Raw genomic sequence first — 22177 nt, forward strand, 5'->3', positions numbered from 1 at the left:
ACGGCATTATAATAACAAAATAAAAAGTTATTATTATTATACATTCACCTGGTCATCAGAGTGGTACCTGAGGGTTCGAGAGGTGGACACGAGCCTCAACTGCTACAATGTAAAATTATTTAATTTTTAAATACTACACAAATAAATATGCCTTCTTGAATTATTTGGACAAAATTAACAGTTGGATAAACTGATTAATCGATGAAGTAGTCAATAATAAAATTATTTACAAAATAATCATTTGTGACAGCCCTAGACTGGCTACATGAAGAGACATCAGAAGATGCTGTGTTTTATGTTTCTTGGAAATGTGCCTGACTATTCTGAAACGAAATGCTCCAATACGGCTGCTTTAGGATGGCCAAAACCTGGCTCACATGATCCTCCCAGGTGCAGGAATACATGACTCTTTTATCCAAGGGAGTAGCAGTATAGACATTATGGGGTCTTAGCAGTCTGTCCATCACATTGGAAGGTGGCTGGGATCCTCATACAGCCCAAATGGGAGGACACGCTATTACTGTTGTCCACTGGGGGTGCTAATTATTGTCTTTTCCTTAGCAGTATTTGTTAAGGGAAGTTGCCAGTAATCTTTTGTCTTGTTGAAAGTAGTTAAATATCAGGCCTTCCCTAGCCTTTCAAGAAGGTTGTCCATTTCAGTCATAATATAGACATTTAAAAGGGAGATCTGGTTGTTCTGCCTACCATTGGATTTTGGCACTAATTCAATAGGACTAGACCAAAGGCTAAAACCTTCTTCAGTAGCTCCTAGTTCTAGTAAACACTTGACTCCTACTTCCACCTCGACTATCTTTGCCTCAGGAAATTTATAAGGGTTTACAAATTACAACCCATGGATCTTTTAAAATGTCAAGGACAATGAGGAAGTCAGGCTAGGGTTGGTGTTAACAACATCATCGGTAGAGGCGGTAAGCAAAACGTTTTGTGAGAGGACTTTGATTAATTTCCAAAATTCAATTCAAATGAACTAACAAGTAGTGGTCGATCTGTGCTGTTAATAGGAAGTGCCTCCCTTTTTTCCATAGCTGTAAAAGACTGATGTGATTGTCTCATTTTTGGAAGCTGGTTAGGGTAATAGACAAGGCAATGAATCAATCTATCTCTATTGTTTAATTTCATTTTGCCCATGTCAGTGAGACAATAATTTTGGATTTAATACCATAACTTGTTTCTTAGCCTAAAACTCCGTCAAGGCCGCCCATGGTTACATTGCCTGGATTGTGCTTTTTGCACTTGCTCTAAATGCTCCTTCATCTGGGGTTTCACCTTTGAGAAGCACTTGTGCAACTGCGCGATGTACTCGATTAAATTACTGGGAAGCAGGGTTTCTCACTCCCAACCTTCTTTCAATATATCCAGGAGTCCACGTGGATGTCCCTGTATAAATGGTCAAAAGGAGAAACTCCTGTGGGACTTCCTGGAAGGCAAACATAACAAGAGTGAGAAGCTGGTCCCAGTCTCTCCTGTCCTCTTGTACGACTTATTGTGCAGCTATTTTAGCTTTTGATTAAAACATTCAACCAAACAATCTATCTGAGGGTGATGTTTTAGTGTTTTAATATGCTTTATTGAGAACAACTTGGAATGTATTAGAGGTGAAGGGCATCCCTTGATCCATAAAGAGGAAAATAAACTCACAAGGGTTGCAAAATCTCCGCCTCAGCTGTATTAAGTTAAAGGAGGAAGGTCTTTAGAGCACAGGATGGTCTCCTGGTTCAAAATGAACAGTGCGCTTTGGTTGCTTGGGTCCTTTAAAGGTGGAAGACGGGAAAAGGCAGGATTTGGAGAAGGTGGAAGTGAAAGTGATGCCATTGGTCCTCCGGACTAAAAGCCTAAGGCTAAAAGAGAGAGCATTAACGATAGCACTCCCTCTTGGTCTGGGTGGTATTGCTTAACTTTTTAGAGCTTTGAAGATGGGCCCCCATGTTTGCGTGTGACATTTTCTAAATGTATACATTATACCTGACAATTACATTTTTTTTTATTGCAGTTAATTCCAAAATCTCAGTCGATATATTTTAATTAACAGCTTATTTAATCAAGGTAGTTTAGCAATGTCCAGTAGTTCCCTGCAGGGGTGTCGCAAGAACCGGCTTTTCAGTTCCAAGTTAATGTCGCAATGCAGAAAATGTAACAGTCCTGCCTTTTTTACAGTATCTGTAGTACAGAGAAGGCCGGTCATGTGTGAATGTGTGACTGCAAGTGGATGATTACTTCAGAAGGCACAACAATACGTGAGAAAATCTACATGGAATTGGCTCAGAGTGGTGATGATACAGAACTGCATCAACACGTGTTGAAAAGAAAAACGGCAGATGGCATGTTAGGAAGTGCTTTGAGTCTGAGGCATTAGAAAATTTTGTGTGTGGTTGTGGGAACAAAAAAATGTCCCCTCAGGGGCTCCGTTCAATAGTACAATGTTTAAAAGAAATAATAAAGGCAAGACACACACACACACACACACAATACATGCTATCATCACTGCCACATCAGCCTATAATGAAGTTAGTTTAGATAGATTTGTGTGTGCTTTGAGAGTGAAGTAATGTTACTAATCACAGGAGATGTAATTGTTTAACTTGTCTGGTCATGACTTTATTAGAGATGAAAAGATAATGAAATTATTTGCTTTTAGTTGTGAATGAAGGATTTATTGTTTTCATTGAGCACTTCTACAGATGTCCATCAATGCAAGCAGCCCTCTTTTCTCTAACTGGCATATACAGTTCAGGATTGTTTTTTGGGGCTCACGTCCTCCATAGTTCTGCATATTGGACTGTGGCATGTAGGGGGGACTGGTAGAACTAACAGTTGTAGCAAGAAACCATTGAGATAAGATTTAGATGACTACTTGGCTTTTCTACACCAGTGATGACAAGAGCAGCTCCATGTATTAATACCAAAATAAAATGTGTTTAATGTTTACTATGGGTTTTATGCAGTATTTTTCAGTTACGGGAAAGAAATGTCAGATGAGAAGTTTAGAATTTGTACATAGGAAGATAACTCAGGTAGCTCATGAGCATCGTATCATTCTTCATAAACCAGGGGTCTCCAACACATCGCTCATGAGCTACCTGTAGCTTTCCAAAGAGTTAATGAATCCTACATAAATTTGAAAACTTGATTAGTCAATTAGGGGTGGGCGATCTTTCCAAAAAATCATATCACGATCCACAATCTGAATTGCAGTCTGTCTTTGCAGTGTGGCATACACTTAAGAGAATATCCAGACTCAAACTCATCAAGACCTAAGTAACACTTTATTTTAAATATCAAACAAAGTTGAATTCAATTGTTCTCTCGTTCGCTAGCTAAGCGGAGTTAAGGAACACGCCCCGAAGCTGGTGAGTGAGTGAGGAGAGCCCATCCACCCCTCGGCCCGCTTCGTGGTTTTCAGATTTGTGCAAATGAATCGGTACCGCAAGCGAACTATGATACATAGCGAAATGAGAGAAGTCGCAAAATCAACCGGAATGTTCAAGCAAATTATAGAAAAAAAAAAACCTAAATCCGTTAAGTAGTTCTCTCGTGAAAAGCGGACAGACATACATACAGACAGAGAGACATTGGATTTTATATATTATATATTAGTAAACCTTCAAAATAATGTGCAGTTAAAGTCTCAACAGCATTTCTAGAGCTTAGTAGAGCCAGATAACTATAAGAGTCTTCACCTTCACCAAGCAGCTCTGAAAATGTCTGCTTTGTTAGGGTCTACATACCTCTGCCTCTTCTGACATGAATGTCATGAAATCAAAGTTCAGAACAAGACTGAGAGATGAACATTTAAATGACTCCATGAGAGTGAACCTTAGTGGCTCCACTCCACCATACACCTCTCTTGTTGACTCCATGCAGTGCCAGTCATCTGACTAACTGAAAAACACATCACACATGCAACTGGACATGTGAATAAAGTGAAACAGTGACAATACTGATTCTCTGTGCAAGAGAGGACAGAGCCGGCTATACTTCCTTAGAAGGCTGGCGTCCTTCAACATCTGTAATAAGATGCTGCAGATGTTCTATCAGACGGTTGTGGCGAGCGCCCTCTTCTACGCGGTGGTGTGCTGGGGAGGCAGCATAAAGAAGGGGGACGCCTCACGCCTGGACAAACTGGTGAGGAAGGCAGGCTCTATTGTAGGTACGGAGCTGGACAGCTTGACATCTGTGGCAGAGCGATGGGCACTGAGCAGGCTCCTGTCAATCATGGAGAATCCACTGCATCCACTGAACAGTATCATCTCCAGACAGAGGAGCAGCTTCAGCAACAGACTGCTGTCACTGTCCTGCTCCACTGACAGACTGAGGAGATCGTTCCTCCCCCAAACTATGCGACTCTTCAATTCCACCCGGGGGGGTAAACGTTAACATTATTCAAAGTTATTGTCTGTTGTTACCTACATTTTTATTACTCTTTAATTTAATATTGTTTTTGTATCAGTATGCTGCTGCTGGAGTATGTGAATTTCCCCTTGGGATTAATAAAGTATCTATCTAGTGACATGTAACAAAATAACAAATGAATAAGGAATATCTGTGTATTTGTAATTGCATTGTTTTGTTTTGACAGCATTCATGTTTTAATTTAACAGTGTGAGATACACTAGAAAATGCATACAGACATACAAAATGCACTTGCAGGTGAACTAAATATTTTTTGTGATGTTTTAATGCAAAATGTGAGTTGTGGACACCAACATTTTGTAAATGTTCAGGCGTAACAAGCGTATTCAGTTTGTTTGTGTTGAAATAAGCTATGAGAATAAACGTTAGAAAACATGAGTAGCTCTCGGCCATTTTCATTTTGTAAAAGTAGCTCTCAGGAGAAAAAAGGTTGGAGACCCCTGTCATAAACCCTGTGCTGAATCTCCCCTCTGTTTGTTGTTACACTGAGGGGCACTCTCATCTCTGCCACACATTAATATTCAAGACTTGCATTGTATTTTGATATTTATGAATGCCAGGACTTGTGTATTGAAAGGATAGTTGGGTACCACTTGAAGGATATACCAGTATTTTATAGCTGTTGTTACTGTTAGTATTTATATATTTTATACCGTAATACAGAGTAAGGCCCAATATTGTTCACTTCAGTAACAGAGATACTCTAATTAAAAAATGTAAAAGTTGAATCACATGTAAATATTTATGAATATTAATAATATTAATTAATATTAATATATATTAATTATATGCCAGCTGGGCATAAAAATGTTGGCCAGACGGAGTTACTCATTTATTTAGTCACTCATTGCATTTACCTCATGTTCAATTCATGTCTTTGTCGCCTGATTTCTTCTGCAGGGAAGGAAAGTCCATTTTTCACCAAAGAGCAGTATTTGTGGACAATCCAAGTGGCAGCCGCAGCTGAGCAGTCGTGGCGCAATGGCACCGCTGTGGACCTGCGCAGAGAAGCAGTGGAAACCTCGGTTATCAAGACGGAGGTACCCTGAGGGGGCCAGAGTGCGGATTGTGGGGAACAACACACTGCGTCGACCAAAGCATGAAAAAGTGGATACAAGTTTGTGAGCAAACTGGATTTTTTTTTTTATTCCTCCTGTCCACCCTGGTTCTGAATCCAAACTCTGAAACTTGTAAACTGGAATTTTAAAGGATTCAGAGCAATGTCTATCTCTGTAATTAATAAAACTGTATTATTAATATAATGTCCAGTTTCATATCTCTAAATATCATAAGTGACAAACTCTTTGAATGTGCAGCCCTGGGCTGCTGCTGTTTCAAGCTTTTTCAGATATGTTGGAAGCTGTGAGGCTCCAGGGAGACGCGCACAAGCCAAAAAGGTGCTGTCGGTGTAGACAGAAAACATGGCCGACCCACGCTGCTTGACCTGCTTGAAAGTTAATGGCCTGATGGCGCCACAGGCATCTTTCACTTCATGGCTACCAATTTCAATTTTCAAATTTCTGCAATGCTGAATATTCTCGGTGGGAAAGGGTGCTGAAACATGGTTGCTAAGCTGTCCATGTCACACTTCGCCATATAGCGACTGGCCTCTCCTCTAGTGCCTTAAATATGCAGACATGGTGAGTAACATGGCTGGCTGTCCGGCTGTGCCTGGAGGTTTATCTTCACTCCTGTGCATCAGGTCTAAATTCTGGGACACTCCTCTGTTTTAAGCTAAGCACTTTTTTCTGACATTGCTCACTCGTAGAAAGCTTTTCCATGCAAGACTTGGCATCTCCATTGTCTGGCTGTCTGTTTATGGCCATTTCTTTGTAGCCATTTGTTGGTTTACCGACTGGATGGTCATCTCATTACACGTGCATTCTTGAAGAGCCACATGTTGTGAATTTCCACTTCACTTGTCAGGTTTAATTTTGTGTGCATTCACAATCTTCATTTGTAAGACTTTGAAGCAGCTCTATTAAAGTTTTTGCACAACTCCTTGTTTGAGGTTTTTCTGGATCATAAGTGGGGCAGTTATGCAACTGTGCCCCTCACATTTGTGACACAAACAGAACTCTTAACAGTTAAGCATTTGTTTGGACAAAAGAAATTTTACAACAGGAAAAAAAAAAAAGCTACACTTTACTCTCTGGAGTACATAACGTTTAATACTGCTGAAAAATAAAAGCAAGGTGAACAATAAAGAGGACTTGGAAAAATAACCTTAAAGCATGTAAAGTGCTTTAATCTGCTACTAGATGCAAGTGTCTCTTAACACTGATAGCTGCTGGACCCCAGGTGGACAGTATGAGCACCAGACCCATGTCTCCACACATTTTAGTAAAATTCAACAGATTCACTGCCAGTTCAGGGCATTAGTGGTGAATAAGGCCTCCCTGTGGAGTCTGAACATTCCTCCCAAGTCTTTAAGTGTTTCTCTGATATCCCAAAGAGATGCCAGGTATGTCATTTGTGTTCGCTGTGCCCTGCAAAGAATTGTTCCTGTGTTCCTAGCAGCATAAAGAAAAAACAAAACCAGATTCAGGAAATTGGACGGATGATCCCGAGGTCCAAGCTGTGTTATACAAAAGTATTCCAGCTGGAAGTCTAACACCTCAGAATAAGAAGACAAGCACTGGGTGAGAATGTGTGTGTGTGTTCATCTGAGGACACACATTCTCGTGTTTTACTTTGCTACTGTAAAAGCAGAGGTGGGTAGTGTGGCCAATGACACCAAAACATTGAGTGGCGCCCATGTTGGGGACACTGAAGGCACAAGACTAGGGCTTTGTGACAAGAATGCCAGAGGTTCTTTATATTTAAGGTCACAGATGGAGAAGATGAGGCCACAACATAACACATACATGACTTTTTTGCTAAACTGAAATGCATTTTAAAAATTACCAGCAAACTAATGAATAAAAAAGCATTTGTTATGAAGACAGAGAAAAGAATGCAGTCGACAGAAATTGCATGATCTTCAAAATGAGGCGTCTTTAACTAGAACTGTGGCGAGGGATAACTTAAGCCCTGCAGGACGCATGAGGACAGCATCCTAAAGGTGTTTAGTTTTACAGATCTGCGCAAACATTATGTACAGCAACAACATAGAAAACTAGCAGGTGGTGGACATCTCAAAAGTAACAACTTTTTCAGAGCCTGCTTAATCCTGAATAGAGAGCGGGTTGCAGTAAACATTGGGACAGTCCCCTAAGACAGGGCGCCAGCCCACCTAACCTGCATGTCTTTGGACTGTGGGAGGAAGCCCACGCAGACATGAGGAGAACATGCAAACTGGCAAGTTTACTAAATATTTGTTTCGGCTGAATTAGTGTGAACATTAACAAACAATGCCCCTTCATTCATGTTTTGAGCCCACTGTCTGACTTATCCCAGCAGCTCTGCGCACAAAGCTCAAACCAAGTGGGGACGAGATGAGCACTCTGTCATGGAGCACATCCACTTTGACTGGAATGAGTTACAAATATTAAATTCCCCAAACATGCAACATCCTAAATATTATTCCATTAATTTCAGCTTTTTTTAATTAATAATACCACACTTGAAGGTGTGGGCTATCAAGCAATCTGACAAACTAGAAGAGGACATTCAGTCTGTTATGTTCTTTGGTTTTGCTAATGGCTAAGCTGCCCCAATAAAGCTGGTCAGGGTTTCTGCTTCAGCTACATGTCTCGGTAGTTTGTTGCAGAATCCCACAGCTCTTTGCGTAAAGAATTGTTTACTGGCTTCATTCTTAAATGCACGTCCCCTTAATTTCCACTGCCGTCTTCGAGTATGAGATTCAATGGTAAGCTCAAAGAATCCTGCTGGATCTCCTTTACCAACACCTTTGAGAGTTTTGAAGACCTGGATTAGGTCCTCACGCAGCTTCCTCTGCCTAAGACTAACTAACAGCTTACACAACGTGCAGGCCATGGACAAGCAACCTTGTGAGCTGTGGAGGCACACGGAGGTGCCCAGGTGATGCTCTCTTAGACTTACAAGAAAGGCTGCGATAAAATTTGCTTTGCATGCCAGTTAATATTCTGAGCTAACAGCTGAATTCATACCATCCAAAAAGTAACTTCTGCTGTCTGGGAGGGTCATGTTTGAAAGCAAATGTTCACACGAGGAGGGTAAAGATGGAGTCTAGCTGGTGCCATGCCCCGGTCTATTGTTTGTCGATGCTGCCTCACAGCTCCTCAGACCTGGGCCAGTGCCCTGGGGCAGCTTTTCGTTTGGTTTACTTGCTCATCCCAAGGACGTGCATGCGAGTTACGGTAAAGCACAAGTGTGAGCTGGGGGTGTGCGCCCTGTCATGGTGTGGGTCCTGCCTTGTGGGTGGTGCAGCTGGCATTGGCTTAGACATCCTGTGACTGTACAGTGAGTTAAAAATGGCCCGGCCAAAAAAAAAAATGCTGAAAACAGTCCATATTTGATTTATGTGACTGTGTATTGTGTGGCGTTTTCTATTTTGATTGTTGATGAGTTATTTATAAATGTGCACAGCATGTTGATCTTATAATTTTATGAGAAAAAAATAAGATTATTAAGTAAAGAAACAAAAACATAGTTTAAATTATTTAAAGATTAGCTTACTTTTCAGAGCAAGAAAGGTATTTTTATGCAACAAAGTGAAATAAATACTATGCAATACTATTTACAATATGCAAAAAAGTGCCTTCACTCTCAGTGATTCACTGTGTTAATTGTACTTTTGATTAGACTTGTCATCTTTTGGTTATAGAAATATGTATCTGTTGCATTATAATTCTTAATTTTAACAGATATATCTGGAAATATATATAAAATTTCACTTAAAAAAAAAAACAAAACAAAACAAACAAAAGCATCTCGTCTAAATCCAGGCTGATGAGCATCTTGCAGTAAAGTAACCTGCTTCAGAAATCTGCACTTACAGTTGGTCTTTTCTACAAAATGCTTCTGCTCTCCAAATTGAAGTATATAATAAGTAACATTATTACATTTGCTAATGCAAATCAAACAGAAAAAAAAATACAAAATACTGTTTTAAGGCCAGATTAGTGGCCTTCAGTAATGTCAGAGTATCGCACTGAAACCTCTGTTGGATTAGTCTTGTCAAAAAAAAAAATGGCGATAGCTATGGAAGAAGAAGGAGAAGGAAAATATACTGTGTGTATTCTTCTGTGTATCAGTTAGACGTCAGTTTCTTTTTTGATTATCTTTGTTTGGATATGCCCATAAAATTAAATGTCTCGGTGCTTCCTTCAGGCAGACCCACTCAGAAGGAACTCAAATGAGAAATTATGCATCTTGGGAATATTTTAGCTGCCAAAGAGCCCTGGTGCGCATACTGTGTCCTGCCTGCAGACTCTACAACATCGTCATCACATGCACATATATACACATCTGATACTGTGTCCCCTTCTAGGGGTTTGCCTTCGGCAATATACAATAGAGCTCATCTCATAAATGTTACCTGACAGCAGAGGTTGATTTATTACAGTTTTATAAACGAATTGTCAATGCACTGGGAGTTCCTGAGATGAAAATCTTGCATACTGAACCCATCAGGAGACTGTTTTTTGAATTTACGTAAATGACACACACAATGCTCTCACAGACTCACTTGGTCTTTAACTCCCTGATGAGAGTCACCGGTGTCTGCCAAGGCAACCAGGAGGAAGCAGGAGCTCCACTGGGAACTGCCGCACAGCCTGCTTTGCTTACTGGGTGTTCCTTTGGCACAACTAAAGCTGAGAATTATACTGCCTTCATAGCTACACCCACCAGGCCGGGGGTACAAGGAGGCTAGGTGGGCAGGAATTTGCTGTGCTGCTGTTTCAGAAGGTCAGCCTCCTAGTTTCTATTGTTTTTCTTTTTTTAAGTATATTGTGGTGATTCAAAAAACAGTCTTCATTTAAATTTCCTCAGTACAACATAAAACATAAAGCCAGCATACAAGACTGCTGTTATTGTGCGCGAAAAAAAAAAAAAAAATCAAAACAGTTACTTACAGCTAGGACTAAAACATTTTTTTTTTAAATTATCCACAAAAATTATCAACCAAACTGCTTGTGTTTTTTGTTGACAAGTGAAAAACCAAATGCTTTCTTAAAACAAAAGTAAAACATGATCTCAATTGACAATTTAAATTGTTTCACCAAAAAAACAAAAATAAAGACACAAACGTCATTGTTCACGCGTCATTTCCAATATAAACATATATACACACATAATTTACATGAAGATGAGCATTCACACAAAGCGAAGGAATGCCGCTGTCTGTCGGAGACCCATTGGTTTCTTGGCTTCTGTATCGACACATATCAGCCCGTGAGCATAGAACACTTTTGGAAATCCATTCTGTAAAATTTATATATAAATACAAATTTATAGTGGGTTGGTTAGCAGTGTCCAGAAGGGGGCACACCTGCACTCTCACTTCTTGTCCTCTTTGATTTTTAATGGCAGATTAAGGATCTTGGCAAAGGGGGTGTGGTGGCACATGTCACCCACATCGCTACTGACGTTTTTTTCTTTTCCAGTCGTGCGTGTCAGACACCTCCTAGTTGAAGTCACAGATTTCTTACCCCTCTTCTTATTTTAATTGCTACTGATTAGTGGCTTCATCCCAAATAGAGATGGTGACACCAGCTAATATCATTGGTGCCCCGTCCAGAGAGGTATTGTTTTGTCATCTTCTCCCAAGTTTAGGATAAAATCTTCAAAATATGCAAAGAGACATACATGCGATCGTGAGAAACAGATGCACTACATTTGAAAGCAAAATTCAGTGCTGCTGTACGCTTCTCCATGGAATCAATTGTTTGCAAACATAAAAATTTAGACAAAAACTTGGGAATGATTCCAAAACTATGGTCCGTGAGATGCGCTACTAAAATTTGCTGATTCGTATTGCAATCTTAATACAGTCATTTTACAAGACCTTAAACAATGCCTTAAATTGATATTGAGGGGATCAAGTGGCTATAAGAATGTATCAGTGAAGGCAAGTCTGTTTTACTGGGGGGGGTGATTACCCCCTTCTCTACCAAAATTCCTAGTTGACCTCACCTTCTGTAAACTCTTCCTTGATAGACTGTTTCCTGGACTTACAGTCTGGCATATCAAAGCCAAAGTCTGACCAGTCTTCAGAGCCCCCGGCCCCGGCTCCGCCTCGATTGGGTATAGTGATAGTGTGACGGACACGAAAGTGTACAGCTTCCATAACCCTCTGCCGTTGTAGCTCCCCAGTGGGGCCTATGGCCATGGTTGATGTGTTGCTGCTAGTGGAACGGATCAGCTGCTGACCGTTGTAATCGTGGTTCTGTTTCAGTTCTTGAAGGCCCCTCCAGATGACAAGACGATACTGCTCTGGAATCTTCAAAATGGCCAAGTCCTGTTGGAAACCAAAAAAAACAAACAGAGATTGTAGGCACGCATGATGCTCAAAGGAAGAGGTAGGATGTTGTAACAGAATTATACACTTTGCATTATGCTTAAGAAGTTTTATCCAAAGAAGACCTGATTCAGATTCTGATTGCTGAAAAGAAAAAAAAAAATGCAAAAACGTTTTCTTAATGTACTTGGAATTTTGCACAATGCCTTTGTTAACTTTAAAATATTTGAACTTAAAATACAAAATAAAACAAACAATTTTTAGTTGTAGGGCACACAGTTCACAGAAGCCCCCTTTAACACCTCATCAACACCACATTTCAAAGCAGGCCCTATTCTGTAAGAATCGATTCTTCAGCGAGTCATAACTTGAACATGAAAGAGAAACTACTGTTAAAAATTGTGAAAGTTTAGGGCTTGGATGGAGCACATGGCATACTCAACATCACTTTTAAAAACCTGGAAATGAAGAACTAAAAAAAAAGTGAGTCATAAAAATGGGGATGCCTGTTTGAGGTATTGTACGGCACAGGTACGTCAGTCAGTTAGACAGATAGATAGACAGATAGGGAAAGGCACTATATAATAGATAGAAACCCTCCCTATTCTAACATGTCTTCCACAGTAAACAGCAATTACAGATTCATGCCAATTGCCATTTCTCAACAGTAATAGAAGGGCACATGTGTTGTGTGTGGTGCATATTCATCTATATGAAGGCTACTTTCTAGATGGTGACAAAGATCAAATCTGTGATCTGTTGTTGTGGCAGAAACAATGCCAATCTGTGTTGAAGACTGCAAGTATCAAATGTTTGTTGACTTCTGCATCTACATAAATTATTTGCCTTGAGAATAAAGAGTCTGACTACACAAACATTCCACTGGGTGGAATCACAGTTTTCTTCCTCTATTCCTTTTATGGATTTCCGAAAGGAAAAAGTTAAATATTATTCATTGTCAATGCTGTATGCATTAATTCACACCACACAGGGTACTAGTACCCTTTTCCTCCCCAACGTTCCCAGTTAAGACTTGTGTGATGGCATCACTGTGAACACACAGCCTACCACTCTAATCGGTAATAGTGAACCATATCTTAGCTACAAATTAAACAACTTAAAACTTTATACCAGCATGGAGCTTTTAAATGCAAAATGAGTTTTTGTAAAGCATAAGAAGTAGTAGAGACTGCATGGAAATGATCTGGTATATATATATATATATATATATATATATATATATATATATATATATATATATATCTGGACCTCAGTATGTGCGTCTCGGGAACTGCACGTCTGACATTGTGGTCAGCAACACAGGAGCGCCACAAGGGACTGTACTTTCTCCGGTCCTGTTCAGCCTATATACATCGGACTTCCAATACAACTCGGAGTCCTGCCACGTGCAAAAGTTCGCTTACGACACTCCTATCTTGGGCTGCATCAGTAGTGGGCAGGAGGATGAGTATAGGGACCTAATCAAGGACTTTGTTAAATGGTGCGACTCAAACCACCTACACCTGAACACCAGCAAAACCAAGGAGCTGGTGGTGGATTTTAAGAGGCCCAGACCCCTCATGGACCCCGTGATCGTCAGAAGTGACTGTGTGTAGAGGGTGCAGACCTATAAATACCTGGGAGTGCAGCTGGATGATAAATTAGACTGGACTGCCAATACTGATGCGCTGTGCAAGAAAGGACAGAGCCGGTTATACTTCCTTAGAAGGCTGGCGTCCTTCAACATCTGCAATAAGATGCTGCAGATGTTCTATCAGACGGTTGTGGCGAGCGCCCTCTTCTACGCGGTGGTGTGCTGGGGAGGCAGCATTAAGAAGAAGGACGCCTCACGCCTGGACAAACTGGTGAGGAAGGCAGGCTCTATTGTTGGCATGGAGCTGGACAGCTTGACATCTGTGGCAGAGCGACGGGCACTCAGCAGGCTCCTATCAATTATGGAGAATCCACTGCATCTACTAAACAGTGTTATCTCCAGACAGAAGAGCAGCTTCAGCGACAGACTGCTGTCACTGTCCTGCTCCACTGACAGACTGAGGAGATCGTTCCTCCCCCAAACTATGCGACTCTTCAATTCCACCCGGGGGGGTAAATGTTAACATTATTCAAAGTTATTGTCTGTTTTTACCTGCATTTTTATTACTCTTTAATTTAATATTGTCTTTTGTATCAGTATGCTGCTGCTGGAGTATATGAATTTCCCCATGGGATTAATAAAGTATCTATCTATCTATCTATCTATCTATCTATCTATCTATCTATCTATCTATCTATCTATCTATCTATCTATCTATCTATCTATCTATCTATCTGGTAAATACACAAAGAGAAGGAGAAGATAGTGATAACTGGGACCAATTGGACAGTGCAGATGTTATATTTTTACAAATATGGTTATAATTTGAATAGACTGTCTTGAACTGAGCTGGAGATTACGTTGGACTCTCTGGCACTATCATTGTGTGGTTTAGTTCATATTTATCAAACCAATTTCAGTACACACAGAAGTGTGCTGACAGAACTTATATTCAGAAGTTAAATATTGTGTCCCACAGAAGTTAGTACCCTGACCTTTACTGTTTTCACTTTACATGTGTACATTGGGAACTATTACTGGAAAACATAATTTTCATTTTCACATGTATGTAGTGTTACCCAGCTATAGTTTTCTTTTAGAGTAAATGAAGTCACTCCACTGGTGTCCTCATTTAATTGTGTCAGTAAATTAAAGGAGTGGATGGATGAGAACTACTTGTCACTGAATATAGGAAATTTTAGTTATTTGGGTATGTTGCTTTTTAACTCAGTTGCTCTAACCATTAGTTTGGGGGGGTGGGGGGGTTATAAACAGGAGACAGATACATCTGCTGACCTTCATTTGATAAGTTTGATAATTTCCTGGTGTCCTGGACTTGGTAATCAGGACAATTAACAAAGCACAATATGAAGGATTTAGGACACATAGAGCTATTGTTTAAATTTAATTTGGCATCTTTCGATAATGGTGAGACGTCCTGCAGCCCACGAAAAATTATTGGCCAAGTCTTAAGAAACTGTTTGGGGGTTTCCTCCTTCTGCTTTTTCCCCGAATCCCCAGAAGCCAAAGGTTGTTTCTTCTGCTTCTGCCTTCTAATTCTGCTAATTTGGAGAAAAGATTTGTCAGTTGGTTTCCCTTTTTCCCTCTTGTTGGCTTCCGCTTGTACTTCATAAACTTTGTGGTGGATTCTAGCAAGATCTTATTGATGTGAGCTCCTTACTGTGGCAGTTTGGTCTGTTCTGAATGTTTTTAAATTATCCTAAAAAGCACCCATGTTGGAATCACTGGTCTGAACACACATCAGAATGACTGAAAAGGAAGAAAATGAATGCATTGCAAACCTCAATCTGCAATTATAAAGCATATAGGCAAATATCGAAGATGATTGAAGAAACTGGCATTTCTCACTATGTTTAATTTTCGAACATATCTAAACAGCAATGCCCTGTGAATTTAAACGGTCCATGTAAACAGAGCACTAATCTCTAAACAAACCGGCCCTGTACATTTGAATACAAGCTCAACCTAGCCACGAGGTGGGGAAGCCAGCTCAATTTGGCGCCAATTCCAACCCTGGATAAATAGAAGGGGTTAGTGTCAGTAAGGACATCCGGCTGTAAAACTTAGCCAAAACATTAATGATGGAACCAATCCAATTAGCTTCAGAAAATGCTAGGGCGTACCCCGTAGAAAACGAACAGGGACCTCAGCTAACACCTATGGGAACACAGCAAGCTCTACCAAGGACAGGCCCAGCTAAATAAACTAATCCAGAAGAAGAAGACAGAGGGGAAAAAGAAAAGAAAAGAATACATTATAGGTAGGAATGAGGACGCTGTATGTTGGGAAAATGAATGGAAAAGGAAGAGAGTTGGCAGTTTTGATGCAAAGGAGGAAAGGAAAAGGTATAGGTACAGTAGTATCCAAAGAAATAGAAGATAGTCTTATCAGTGTGAACAGAAAGAGTGATAGGGTGATGGCCGTCAAGCTGGGCCTTGGTGAGGCTGCAGTTAATGTCTGTGAGTTTGTGCAAGTGTTTGTGCATTTGCTCTTCTAGTGGGCTGTGAGGAAGAGGAGAAGGATATTTTCTTGTACTTCTTAGGAAAGTACAAGAGGGAGAAACGGTGGTTATTGGTGGTGATCTAAATGAGCATGTGAGAAAGAGTAGAGAGATGATAGTGAGGCTACATGGAGGGTGAGGAGTAGGCGAGAGTAATGGGGAAGGGAAGAAGACAGTAGATTTTTCATTGGCATCTGATTTGGTAATCGTTAACATTTTTTGAAAAGAAAGTAAACCAGCTTGTGACTTACAATAATGGAGGAAGGGAAAGCCACATAGACTTTCTAATATGCAGAAGATCTCGTTTGAAAAAGATAAAGAATTGTAAGGTTATAAATGGGAGATCAGAAGAATAAAACCAGAGCAAGCAGCACCAAAGACAAAGTGGTGGAAATTAAAAGATGAAGGGCTTAAGAAAAGGTTTAGTGATAGAGTTTTAAATGAAGTGCACTTGAAAGTATGGAGGAATGGTGGGAGAAGAATAGCAAAGTTGTATTAATAGGTGAAAAGGTGTTGGGTAGGATGACAGGAAGGAGCACACCTGGGGACAAACAGACATGGTGTTGGAAGAGAGAGGTTCAAGATAAGGGCTAGGAAGGAGATAAAGAAGACATGGTACTAATCATTTAAGGAGGAAGACAGAGAAATGTATGGGTAGACAAACAGGTCAATGGCAACAGCCAAGGCACAAGGTTTGGAGGAGGTGTATGAAAAATTACAGACAAAATAGGGAGAAAGAAGGACTTTTAGAATGGCAAAGATTAGGAACAAGGCTCGAAATGATTACAGTCAGACAAAGCAGATGAAAGATGAGCAAGGTGTGGTCTTAAATGAGCATGGTAGGAAGAGGTACTTTAAAAAGCTGTTGAATGAAGAAAATCTAAGAGTAGTATTTGGGACTGAAGTCCCAAATGAAGGACTCATACCAAGATAAAAGAGGGTGGAAGTAAAGGAACTGAAAAAAATGAAGAATGAAAAGGCAGCAGGACAGGATGAAATACCAGCAAAAGTGTGAAAGAGTTTACGAGAAGAGAGAGTCGATGTGTTCCGGGATCTAATACAGAAAATTTATGAACAGGACAAAATACCTGAGAAGTGAAAGAACAGTTTTATTGTTCCCATTTATAAGGAGAAGGGAAATATTCAGGATTGTGGAAACTGTAGTGGGATAATGCTGATGTCACATACAATGAAAACTTTGGAAAGAGTTATAGTGAAAAGACTTAGGGAAGACACCACCATAGGGTAGGAGCAGTCTGGTTTTATGCCCTGGAGAGGAACAACTAATGGAGTCTTTGCATTGAGACAGCTTATAGAGAAACATCAAGAAAAACAGAAAGGTTTGCATATGGTGTTATTGATTTGGAGAAGGTTTATGATAAAGTGCCATGTCAAGATGTCTGGAGGTGAATTAGAGAGGACGGAGGACCAGAGAAATATGTGAGTATTGTCCAGAATATGTATGAGGGAGTGAGGATTTGGTTTAAAAGCAGTTTTGGGGTAACAGACAAGATCCCAGTTAGAGTAGGTCTGTAGCAGGGATCCTCTTTAAGTCCTTTCCTCTCTAATCTGTAGCACTAGAACAGAGGAAGTGGGGAGGAAGTTGGAAGAATGCAAAAGGGCTTTGGAAAATAGAGGAATGAAGATAAATAGAAAGAAAACAGAATATATGAGTTTTAATGACGATCAAGATCAAGTTAGCCTACAAAGAGACCTATTGAAAAGAGCGGATAAATTGAAATATCTAGGATCAGTAGTAGCCCAAGTTTGAAACTTAGATACAAAGATAACTCAGAGTGCAGTGTAAATGGAACAATTGGAAGAAGGTATCAGGCATACTGTGAGATTGAAGAATTGAGGCAAAGGTTATAATACCAGTGGTAAGACCAGCAATGATATATGGAGTTGAGACATGAGCAGTAAAGGTGTTAGATGTGTCAGAAATGAAAATGTTGAGATGGATGTGTGGAGTTACAAAAAAGGACAGAATAAGAAATTAAACAATGAAATGTACAACAAAAGTGGGAGAGATATCTAAGGAAAGTACAGGAAAATAGGTTGAATTGGTATGGACATGTGATTAGGAGAGACAATAAATATGTGGGCAAAAGAGTGATGGGAATGTAAGTACAGGGGATGAGAAAGTGAGGGGTGCCAAAGAGGAGGTGGATGGATAAAGTAAAAGAGGATCTAAAGGAAAAGGGCTTGACTGGTGAGGAGGTGCAGAACTGAGTTGTATGGAGAAGGTTGATCAAGCACATCAGTCCACATGGAAGTGGGATAAAGAGGAAGAAGAAGAAGACATTTGAATATGAGCTCACTTCATTAGTTTGTTTTTGTATTGTGATACTTTGTCTCTCATTTTTAAAACTCCTCCCTCTTTAAGATTAAGTTTTTTCTTTTCAGAGGCAACACTACTTTTTCAGAAAATATTTCATTTTATATATTTTTTTCACTTCAGGTTCAAAATATGCAACAAGTTGGCACAAGATTTAAACAACCACTGACTTATGCCCTGACCCCAAAAATGTCCCTATGATGTAGCCATTTTCATTCATTGAGCTGCCTGGAGGAAGAAAGGAGAAACTCAATTTCAACAGCATAATAGATGAAACTCTGACAGTTTTCTGACACACTTTGTAAACCATATATTTGTAAGTTGAAACCTACTGGAATGAAACTATTGTAAAACAGGGACCTTCTTCTATATTATTTTTTTTCCGGGGGAAATATTAAGTAACTCATAAATAACTTGATGCACAAAGGAGGAAAAATGTTTGACTGGTCAACTTTTTTCATTCACTTCACAGAACATTTCAAAAATACCATGTTAAAGACAGTGGCAATATATAAAACACCAACATTTCAGTAAGAATAAAAAAAACATCAGTTCTGTTTAGTCAATGGTAAATGAATTTTACACTGCATGGCTATCAAATGTTTTAATTGAAATGTAGACTGGAAAAAGCTAGCAGGTACATATCACCAGCTCCCACACATTATACATAAATTATGTTTACCATCTTGATCAGCCTTTCATAAATCAAACATTCCAGAGCCTTTATATTGAGTGCTGCAAGGAAAGTAATCAGCAAATGCTCACACTTTAATTAATTGGTTCAGTGTTTAAATTATTTGTTTTGAATTTAGAGTCTTAACAGATGTTATCATATATGATAACAATTATATAATTGCTCTCATCAATACAGAAATCATTTTTTCCAACTGGATACTTCGTCGAATACCCAGTGAAAATACTGTAGGCCTGTAAAACTGAAAAATCAACATTCAAATATAATTAAGATGTGTTTTTAAAAAATATTCTGCAAAATCAAAAACTGACATTCAAATGCAAAAGACAGCATTGTGTTACTAACAAACACTATGCAATATAGACTTGGATTTGCAAATCATTTTCAGGATCAGCCCATATGTACTTGTTAATGAAGAGACTTTTCTACCTCAGTCCTCCGCTTTTCAATCTACAGTGGTAACAACAACTGAATTTGAAATAACAGTACTTTTTCAGCATCCTAAAAGTATCATTCTGCCTTTGGTCCCATTCTAATCCTGGTTGTTTTATGCTAGAACTCTTACAAGTCCATTTTAGCAAGTAAAAGCTTTGTCGTTAAACACAGTACTACTAGTACTCATATTATCACTACTATGGACAAAGGAAAATAGCTGCCTTATTTCCTTTTGTTAATAAAACTCGTTTAAAATTGCCATTTTAAACAGGATTTTCAAAGCCAACAATGCTCATTTTAGCTGTCTCGCTTAATGCACAGTGTAAGAGAAAGCAGTCAAGTAGAGGAAAATATTTGGATATAAGTTCTAGAGGTGATTTATTCCTCTTAGTGGTAGTGGAAAGAAGCATTTCTCTGCTGCACTATTCAATGTTCTCACAGAGATGTCTGGGAAGTGTAGTGTCTGCCAGAATCTCTGTGGAAATGAAGATGAAGTGAAAATGCTTCACAGTGGGCTAGAGTGGTGGAAGACGTACTGCTGACAATAACCTTGAATGAGCCTAAAACTCCTCAGATGCTAGCATTTCTGGTCTACAGGGATGTAGGAAGGTATTGAGTATATTCTCTAAAACATGAGGTCTGAGAAACATAAGAAGTGAGTCACATTTTTGCTATCTTGTACTTTTTTGTATTCCTTTCTCATTTCACTTTTCTTGTAATTATTAATTGTTTGTTATTAAATTAGCCTTCATAACCATAATCTAATCTACACTGGTGTCAAAACAGGGTATAAGGAGGGTTACATTCTATTGAAAGCTGCAGTTTTCACATGTACCTTTCAAGCAACAGTGCATGAGTCATAAGTGTGCCACGCTTTACAGATGCACCACAAGCAAAAAGGTAAAAAAAATAAAATATATAACAAAACAGCACATAAGGTACAAACATACATGTGGCAGCCTGAATTTTATATTTCTGTTTAAATATATACATACTTTAAACATGAATATTCAGATTTTAATTTGCTACTAATTTGACAGCATGAGTGTTCTTTATGTGTGAAAAGTATGATTTCTATTTATTAACAATAATTATTTCCTTTCACTCCTATTTCTAAAGAAGCTGGGATGTTTACAGTTTATCTAGAAGTTCAGAGGGGAAGCCATTCGCATATCTACTTCCAGAAGCAAATGCCTTTACCTCCATTGTCAGGTTCTGAAGGTGGTACATGCTCTGCAGTCCCTGGGAGGTGAAGTAGTCCACACAGTTTTGGCACCCAAGGCTGGATAAAAAGCTGTGTGGAGAGAAAATGGAATTTCACTAATTTTACCCATTTAGCACTGCAGGTAACTGACTGCAGGATGCTTCATTGTAATATGTTTCTTAAAGTATACAGCTCATAACTGTACAAGTTGAGCAAGCACTGAGTACCAATTGTATATTCAGTTTTTTTATTTGACTAGTAATAGTACAGGAAAAGTAAACAGAAACACCACACATATGTAATGAAACATTTAGCATATTTTAGATCCCCAGTACAAATTAAAGTTTAAGTGTTAAAATGTCCAACATGACATCTCATTCTCTTATCTCCTTGATTGTTCCATATTGCAAACCCTGATACATTTAAGAGTCTAAAGATAAAAAGAGTGAAGCACCCTTGCACACTTAGGATTGAGACCTTGGTGTGGTGGTGAGGTTGGGGCTTGCGTTCCTCAATGATCCTTGGAGCTATTTCTGCAAGATATACTATATGTGGTTCAGATTGAGATAACTAATGGCAAATTAGTATAAGGGGAAGCAACAAAAATAACAATCCATACTTTGACCCTAATTAAAGTTCTAAATAAATCTAGGAGGAACACAGGTATTGAAAACCATCTCTAGAGCCAGGCCTGGAAGTAGTATTTTTTACTAAAGTGTGCCTGGTGATCAGATGATCAATGTAGCCCCATCAGACCCAGTTTCACAAAAGCTATGTGAAGGAGCCATGTGGGCTCAACACACACAAGGTAAAAGAGTAAGACTTGAGTGCAATGCCTTTAATGAGCTGGATCCAGGCATGCCATCAGAAAATGCAGCTTGTGAGGTGAAGTCATGGAATTATGAAAATTTTCACCTATATATACAGCGTTGGCTCTAGAACAAAATTTCTCAATTAAGGGTGGTCTCTCTCTCCTACTCTGGAGTTACTTCACAGAGAGAAATGTTTAAGGATATTCACAAGCCCTTGGCCTGGGACTGTACAGCTGGAGCTTTTTACACTGTACAAGATGAGAGGATCACCTCAAATATGATTTTGTTATGGATGAGTCTGCATCATATTTTATGTATTTTCTATTACAGTATGTCTGAAATTATATACTATCTCTTTAAATGTTCTGATGGTCCGTGTGCTTTGTGCGTGAAGCACCAGAAGTTAAGGCCACCCTATTGTCACTCCTACTGGTTCCTCCCTCTCATTATAAAGGGCTCAGGAATGGAGAAATCTAATGGCAGATTATTTCGTTATATTTGCAGTATTGCAAGCATTGTTTTTCTTGTGAATATAATGTTTTGTTTTTTTAACATTCTGCTCTTGTATTTTTCTTTCAGATTGTGTTTTTTGGGACTTGTACCCTTAGACTTTCCTTTTAAGCAACACGTTGTTTTGCTTTTTTGAGCATTTTGTTGGATTTTTCTATTTTATTAGGCAAATCCTAATTTATAATGCTTCTTTGTTTGCTATTTTGTGCATATGCTGATGGTTTACAGTTATCCTCCTTCCTTGTAAAGAT

At 39.2% G+C, this 22177-nt stretch overlaps 2 protein-coding genes across 9 annotated transcripts in view; one reads left to right on the top strand and one right to left on the bottom strand.

Annotated features, from left to right (window-relative positions):
• Positions 1–5693, top strand: part of LOC114656054 (myo-inositol 2-dehydrogenase-like) — a 53364-nt gene extending 47671 nt beyond the window's left edge. Inside the window, exon 9 of the mRNA XM_028807450.2 lies at positions 5332–5693. Coding sequence (XP_028663283.2) covers positions 5332–5480 — 149 coding nt within the window. The 3' untranslated portion in view covers positions 5481–5693. The remainder of the gene's footprint in view (positions 1–5331) is intronic.
• Positions 5694–10433: 4740 nt separating this feature from the next.
• tp73 (tumor protein p73) overlaps positions 10434–22177 on the bottom strand; it is a 163864-nt gene continuing 152120 nt past the window's right edge. For 6 of the 8 annotated variants that reach the window (XM_051931289.1, XM_028807452.2, XM_051931288.1 and 3 more), the window contains 3 exons: positions 20601–20694; positions 11494–11818; positions 10434–11141 (listed from right to left, as the gene is read on the bottom strand). In XM_051931289.1, the coding sequence (XP_051787249.1) occupies positions 11080–11141; positions 11494–11818; positions 20601–20694 (481 nt within the window). In that variant the 3' untranslated portion in view covers positions 10434–11079. Of the gene's footprint in view, positions 11819–20600; positions 20695–22177 lie in introns of all 8 variants that reach the window. The other 2 variants (XM_051931291.1, XM_051931292.1) reach the window with 2 other exon arrangements.

The sequence above is a fragment of the Erpetoichthys calabaricus genome, chromosome 8, assembly GCF_900747795.2.
Source record: "Erpetoichthys calabaricus chromosome 8, fErpCal1.3, whole genome shotgun sequence".
In the NCBI taxonomy this organism is placed as follows: domain Eukaryota; kingdom Metazoa; phylum Chordata; class Cladistia; order Polypteriformes; family Polypteridae; genus Erpetoichthys; species Erpetoichthys calabaricus.